Source organism: Diorhabda sublineata, chromosome X (assembly GCF_026230105.1).
Source record: "Diorhabda sublineata isolate icDioSubl1.1 chromosome X, icDioSubl1.1, whole genome shotgun sequence".
Taxonomy (NCBI): Eukaryota; Metazoa; Arthropoda; class Insecta; order Coleoptera; family Chrysomelidae; genus Diorhabda; species Diorhabda sublineata.
Window position 1 is genome coordinate 18,961,181 of NC_079485.1, and position 8,451 is coordinate 18,969,631.

General features: G+C 28.8%; 1 protein-coding gene across 1 annotated transcript; it reads right to left on the minus strand.

The window, feature by feature from the left end:
- Window positions 1-5,325: 5,325 nt before the first annotated feature.
- LOC130450756 (apolipoprotein D-like) lies at window positions 5,326-8,044 on the minus strand. The gene is made up of 5 exons (XM_056789368.1): window positions 7,759-8,044; window positions 7,247-7,377; window positions 6,342-6,433; window positions 5,951-6,043; window positions 5,326-5,546 (listed from the first exon to the last, which is right to left on the minus strand). Exons 1-5 carry the CDS (start codon window positions 7,870-7,872, stop codon window positions 5,410-5,412), a joined length of 567 nt encoding a protein of 188 aa, XP_056645346.1. The 5' UTR covers window positions 7,873-8,044; the 3' UTR covers window positions 5,326-5,409.
- Between the last annotated feature and the right edge of the window lie 407 nt (window positions 8,045-8,451).

Sequence of the window (8,451 nt, forward strand, 5' to 3'; positions counted from 1 at the left end):
AAATCGGGATATGCTAAAAATGGAGAATTACATTTTTGAACAGCATTGACATACTCCGGATCATTTAAATCCAATTTAGTTCCTTTTTTTAAAATATTTATTTATCGGGTAGGTTACTTTGGCGAAATTCTGTATAAATTTGCGATAGTATGAGAGCATACCAAGAAATTATTTTATTTGTTTTTCATTCTTAGGTAAAGGAACACTTTGAATTAATTTGATTTTATCTGGATTTGGTTTAATACTATTGGGGGTTATAACATGGCCTAGGAAGGCAACTGCTTTTCCAAGGATTCGGACTTATCCAATTGGACTTTCAAATTGTATTTTTCTAATTCACCAAATATTTGTTTTATGTGTTGAATATGGTCTGGAAGAGATTTAGTAAAGATATCTATCATCTATGTATACGGAACATGACTTATAGAGAAATAGACGAAGAATTGTGTCCATGACACGTTGAAAGGTTGCAGGAGCGTTTTTTAAGTCGAATGGCATACGAGTATATTCGTAGTGGCCATTATCTTCTGTAAAAGCAGTTTTTTCTGCCGAATCTGGGTGTACTTCAATTTGATAAAAGCCTTATGCTCAATTTAAATCAAAAGTAGAAAAATAAGTACTTCGACCAAGATTGTCGAGAATTTTATCGATGCAAGGAGAGGGGTGTTTTTCATTTAATTTCCGATAGTCAAATACTAAGCGGAATTTCTTTTTTCCACTTGCAACAATTCGTTTCGGAAAGAGAAAAATAGGAAAGCTGTACGATTTGATTTTGAATTTCTTGTTTTAAATGATAGGGGTATATGATTTTTGATAAATTGATATATCGTCAACGGTCCTTATGTGAGTTTTAACTATGTGAGTAAATGTTACATCTGAATTTTCCTTGTAAAATATATTTTTAAATTTTTTGCAAAGAGAAATTATTTTATCTTTTTCTTCCGGATTAAGGTGATCTGTTCGAATAAGTCTGTTAACGTTAATATTGTTATTAAATGATTTAAGGTTTGTTTTATCAAATTTTCCTAGCAGTTGAACCTGAAGAGGTTCATGGAAATTTATAGATATTATTTAATGAGATTTCTTGTTGAATAGGTATTTTACAGTAACCATTTTTGATTAAAATTATACATTCGGGAATAATTATGTCATTTAATTTTATTTCTGGAAGTACAACTTGTCCTTTATCAACATTTACAGGTATATTTAAATATTTCTTATCAAGAGATTCTGAATAGGGACTAAATAATTTTGGATTGACTTGTAAGTGAAAAGGTATCTTTATAAAATATAGAATGATTTACATAATTAATAAGTGCTCTTAATTTCTCGAAATCTTGACTACCTATTAATACTTTATCTATACTGCTCATGCTTGAGAATGCACAGAACTGAGCTGAAACCTCGGAGGATAGAGAAATCGTTGTCATTCTGTCTTCCTTAGTCGGAGCAGCTTCCATTTATAGAAACTGATATAGAAGTATTACATATATGCAAACTAGACGTTCACAAATCTTTCGTGGATGAATGCATGTTCTGAACAAAACATTCGCAATTGAAACGATCGGAAGTATTATTATCTACCACGAACAAAGATAATGACACTTAGTTCAATGTTATGAACTTGGATTTCCAAGAAAAAAGCATGTTGCTGCATTAAGAACATTCTTCCACTTAGAACAACAGGAATAAAACCAGTTGTGAACCAACATTTTAAGGTTATTAACTCCAAATTAACATTCAATTGTTATTCTCTTGCTAAAGTTTCACTTTTCAAATTTTTTAACTTTATGCATGTGGATATAGAATTTTCACAATTCTAGAAAATCTAAGTATTCTAAAAAGAAATGAGAGTTATTTGTGTATATGGATTCTAAATGAAGCAGAAAGGCAATGCAATTTGTGAAAGCTGAATTTTTTACTAATCTTCACATACAAAAACTATTGAAAATTTAACAATTGAATTGACAGTAAAGTGAGTATGTATCATGGACCTATTTAAAGTCTCGCTCACGCAGTTTCGAGATGCCAACATTAGAAAGAGAGGTTCAACATAGAGATGAAGACGGCAAAAAGCCACGTAAATCTGTAGAATATAAATAGGATTATCAGCAAAACTGTTCAAATATTTGAATTAAAATGACACTTTTATGCAAATTTCAAATTGAATATTAATTAATTCTCAATATTGGTCGCTAACCATATTTGAATTACTTTCATTTTATTAATAAGTGATATTGAAATAAAATAATACTTAATAAACGAAAAATTATTTATAATTATTTTTATATTTCATTTAAGGTAAGAGATGCTTTCAATTAAATGATAAATAAAAAAAGATCTCATGCCAACTAGTTTATTTATAAATTTAAAAAGATTTACTTATACAATATAATAATAATATTTATTACATCTGTACAGTTTGAAATTTGGAGGGGTAATATTTTCTTAAAATCTAATATTCTTGTTTAAAAATGACGGATTAAATTATTGATATTTGTTTAGGACAAGTACATAAAATGTAATAAAATAGTAAATCTGTGTGAAATGTAAAAACCCTGAATTATACAATAAATAATAATAGAATACAATAAATCTTATATTTAATATATACATTATACAGGATGGGCTACAGAAATCATAAAACTTATTTGTCTTATATATATATATTACATTCTATTGAGAATTGTAACCGCTCAAAATTGAGCTCTTTTGACCATGTATTTTTGTGAGTTGTCAGCCCACATTTTACCCTTTTTACTTACTTTTTATCACATATTTTTGCAGCTTCGACTATTGTTCTCCATTTTTCTTTGTCCTGCATCTTGGACAATCTGATCTTTCCATTTATTTTTTGGTCTATCAGGCAATCTTTTCTCGCTCGGTCTCCACTCTGTGATTTTCTTTATGCCCTGCCGTTTTTCCATTCTTTTAATGTGCCCGTACCATTGTATTTTTTTGCTGTAATTGTATTTACTATATCCTGCTTTTCTAATATATTCTTAATTTCATAATTCATTAGTCTTCTATAGTCATTATTTCCAACTTTTACTAGTCCATGAAGTTTCCTAATTATTCTTTTCTCATATATCCTTAGATGTTTTTTGTCTATATTTGTTAGCCTCATTGTTTCAGCGGCGTTCGTAACTACTGGTTTTATCGTAGTCTTGTAGGCTTTCAATTTGGTTGCTCTGCTAATTCTTTTGCTCTTCATTACAGATTTGTACTTATTACATGCCTTATATCCCGCATGAATTCTTTGTTCTGTCTCGTTTTCTTTGTCATTTTTGTTGCTTATCATTGTTCCTAAGTACTTAAAGGTGTCGACTATTTCGAAGACGAGGTCATTTATGTTCACTGTTTCCTGTTTGCGAATTTCTTTCTCTCTTTCAATTTCCATATATTTTGTATTTTTCTGATTTATTTTCAATCCTCTTTTTCCTACCTCTCTTACAATTTTTTCTAATGCGTCTCTTGCTATTAGTGTCAAATCATCAGCATATGCTATCACTTGTATTGATTTATTAATAATACTTCCATTGATATTACATTCTCTTATTATGCATTTAACTGCAATGTTAAACAATACCCTTGCCCTAGAATTTAGCATAGTCATTTTCACCAATCGTATCAACTTTTGGGGTACTAGTAGTTTTTCCATGTCCTTTATAACCGTCCTCCTTTTCAGAATGTCAAATGCTTGTTTGAAGTCGCTTTATGGTATGTATGGCATCTACTGTAGATTTTCCTTGCCTAAAACCTTTTTGATATTCCCCTATTTCTGGTTCCACTACCTTTTTCAGTCTATCATGTATTAATGTTGTTAGTATTTTGAATACAGTATTATACAAACTAATACCTCTATAATTACTACATATGATGGGATTTCCTCCCTTCAGTATTGATATAATCAATCCAGTAGACCACTCTCTTGGCATTGCTTCTGTTTCTCATACTCTTTCTATGATCTTGAATATCCTGTACCTTAGTTTATCTCCTCCATATTTTATTAGTTCATTCACTATTTCGTCTGATCCTCCTGTTTTATCATGTTTCAATTTGTCTATTATGTCATTACATTCTGCTTCTGTCGGCTTTTCTTCATTCTCTAGTATGGTGGTTCATATTCACTGACTTCTTCCGTTAATAATTCTTTGAAATACTGACTCCATTCTCTTTAATTAATATTTGTTGTATTTCGTTTTCTATTTTGTTTCTTTATATGTTGATATAATTTTACATTATTTTTATTGTTATTTTCTAAGTTGTCCATATTATCATTTAGCCATTTTATTCTCTTTGTCTTTATTAACTTGGTGCTCTCTTTTCTTATTTTTCTATATATATTATAATCCTCTTGTTTCATAGTTCTTAGCCATTTCAACCTAGCTTCTTTTTTCTCGTTAATTTTTATTGTGTATTCCATGTCAAACCAATCATTATTTTTTCTAATATATTTTGTACCAATGACTTTCTGTAATTTTATGTTTCGTCTTATGTTTAAAGCTAGTGCTATTAATATACATGTTGAATTCCTCGGCTAGACTGTATATTCGCCCTCCATTATTGTTAGTTGTTTCGTGTAGGGTGTTTTCCTACCACACTTGTTAAGTAGTCTTCTTTTCCTATTTTTGCATTCATATCTCCAATAATTAATGTCTTGTGACGTCCTCGCATACCTTAACCAGGTTTTCATAGAATTCATCTTTGTCTTCGTCTTTGCTTCTTCTGTTGGTGCGTAAATATTAATTATTGTTATGTTTGCTATACTATTTTTTATTCATAGCTTTGATATTCACATTTCTTTCCATTCTTTTGCTGATCATTAAACCTGTACCAATCCTCCCTTGTTTTTATTCTCCGCCATAAAATAGAGTATATTTCTCCTTATTTATTTGTCCTTTTCCCTCCCATCGTATTTCTTGGAGTGCCAATATGTCTATTTTGTTATTTTGTATTCCAACATTTCTTTTGCAATTTATTCCATTTTTTCCATTGCCAGCATTGTCCTGATAATCCATGATGCCATTCTCACTACATCCTTCCATTTGTTTTTCGTGTTTTTACCTTTAGCCATTATCCATTCCATTGCGTTGTCGACTTCCAATGTATCAATGCTCCTATCTTTAATTACTAGTTTTTTGACTTCTTCTCGCAGTGCAAGAAAGACAATCTTATATTGTCTTTCTTGCACTGCGTTGCCATTATTTAAAATCGTTTTTGGGCTCGTTCATTACCTTTAATAGGTTTATGGTATGTATTCAATGTTATGGTTTGAATAAGAAATTTGAGGGAATAGGTATAAGTAATTGAAATAAAAATAAATATGCAAAAAACATATCCATAAAAATTTATTAAAGTACTCCCAGACACGTATATACATATAATTTCTTCAAGCTGAATTAATTATTAAGTGTGGGGACAATTTGCTTGATTTGTTTTTAGAAAATATGTTCTTGAAATATTTTGCTTTTTCAGAGCCATGTAGGCTTTTTCCATTGTTGCAGTTGAAGGGACTCTTTCTCTTGTCAAAATCCAAGCATTTTCTAAAAACATAATAGACGTATATTGATTAAATTTTCCAGATTGAATAAAAATCTCATATATTTTTGAAATGATTACCATTTTGAATAGAGGTTATCTATTGTTGTCCCACTTTTAAATCTGCATCATGTATTTATAACTTTTACTTAACAAAATAAAAAGACATCAACTTTGTTTGTGGGTAAAATTTAGAAACTATATGCACATTATTCTTTGATACGAACCTATTCAGGATATTGATTTACCTCTTTCATTGAGTAATAATAATAATCATTAGGGGGAAATAAGATATTTATACATACAAGTTTTTTTTCAAAATAAGTTAGTAATCCGTATAATCGCAAATCCGTATAACTGAGAGACGGATAATAAAAGTTCATCTGTAAAAATAAAATCTCATACTTACGAAAATTTAGGATACTCAAATCTACACATGACCAAACAACTGAGTAGCTATCATAATCCGTTTCAACAACCCAGTAAGGGGCATCAAATGCAACTGAAACAATCATCATAATGGAATATATTTTGAAATTAAGAGGGATTGCCGATATATAATTGTTTGTATGAACTGGGAGAGAGAGTATGCTGAATCTAGGCCCAACCTACATATTCAGCAATTAATTCATACTTTTATTTCATTGAAATGTAAGTAGTTGTTTTACATAAAATCATTTTAATAGGAAGTTCCTTTGTATTTCTATAATTTTTTAAATGAAGTTTTCGTTGAAATTCGTAGATTTCTTAGTAAAAATAATTATTTGTTATTTTTAATTATTTGAACTTCGAAAACTTACCAGGTAATGACGGAAAAGTGACTAGTAATTTTGCTTCTCCAGTATTTGATGCTAGACGAGCGGTTCCATCAATGGTAGTTTGGGCTTCTGTACTATAAAGGAATTCAATAATTACGATCACATTTTCTGTTTGGAAATTATTTTTTTTAATAATTTTAAAACAAAAGAGACCTAAAACCAAGAACATTTAGAAGCATAAACATATCAAAAATATTTTTTTAAAGATATTAAAAAATTTATCACATCACAATTCTTAACTAATTGATTCCCAGACGATGAATATATAAGTATTCGAAAGCTCGTGGTGTTTAATTTTAATTTTGCCACAATCACACTACGATATATTATTAATAAAAAACAGATTTAAATAACCTTCAAACATTAAAACGTAACACACTTTTCATCACCACCCCACAAGGAAACAATTGTCGTATTGCAATAAATATGATATTGCGATAAGTCATGACATAATACGCTTTCCAAACATTTCACTACATTAATATATAGAACACCCAAAAATAGAAAAAGTAAAATATTACATATTAATTACTTTGTAATCATTGAACAGATATCTCAGTATATAAAAAATAAAACTGCATCAACAAACCATGAAATATAAAAAAAATATATTCAATAAGAAAAATTTAAAAGTTCTTGAAACAGAGTAAAACACAAGGAAAACAGAATTTTCAAAAATGGTTCACATTATAAGAATGAAAAAGCTGCTAATGATAAAAAATGCCTAAAAACATTGTGTAAAATGTATAGTTCTATTTTATAAATTTTATTGCAATTAAGAATAAATTAATTGATGCTAAATAATTTTGAAATATGACACATAAGAAAAGTATTATGGTTGAAACTGATTATTATGATTATGTTTTTCACTTATTGAAAGTACTTACTAAAATTGTAGTTGTTGGTTCCTCACATGAACAGTACCATTGTCATGAAGTGAATACTCAGCGGTTACACATTTACCTCCAAGTTCAAATATAGCAAAGTATCGTTCCATCTCAAACCATTTTCCAAGGTACTAAAAATTATTCAATAAGTACTAACAAAACAACCCAATTAATATTTGAAGGTTGAGAAATTCTACGTCGTAATGTTGGTTTGATAATATTAACATGTTTTCACAATATAGCATGTCAACTACTTATATATTATATGTTTATTCTTTTAGGATCAAAATACTGTTTTCTTCACAACTTATTATTTTTAGACTATTATAATGACTATTTGTCATTACTTTCAATCCAATACTCATCGTATCACACCTGTTTTTATTCACTATTTATTAACGTTATAATATAGGTATTCTGATAATATTCACTATTGTATTTTGATTTATTTATTATTAACAATGAGTTCAGTGATTTTATACCTTCACAATAAATATGGAAATGATACAAACCCTTGCTACATCAAAATGCTGAACAGTTTCAACATTAGGACAAGAACCAACTGAAGGTATTTGTGCTGTAGTAATTTTGGAAACTACCAATATGCATATGATGACTGTAAACATCTTTAACGTCTAAACTAATACAATTGTTTTTGCCGTACACGAATATTTATCTGAAACCTTTGGATAATTTTTTCACTATAATAATATAATGTTTTCAATTTGTTATTATAGGCAACAATAAAGAATACAGGTATGACACTTCAAGGAAGTCTAGATACTAAATAAACTAATTAAATTGAACCGACATATATATCTACTTATACAACTAAAATTGCTTACAGGGGGAGCTAAACAATTTGCGTAAAACATTTGTATCTCTTATTTTTATCCCATATCTTTTTTCTTCCAAAAATATGGGACTTGGTTGATCAATGGTTTTGATCTGTTATTCCCAAGTGCTTTATTTCCATTTTACTAATGATCTTAATGATTATATGGAAAAATGAATAATTGATTGATGCTTCATCATTATTATAACAATAATCTTGATATGTGGAATAAAATAAGTAGAAAATGTCATTTATGTCTAAAATTGAATCATTATTAATTAAGCATTTGGTGCATAATTATCTGTCGTTTTTTTGATACATTTTGCACTAGTGAAAATCGACATTTCATTTATTTTCTCATCTGAAAGTT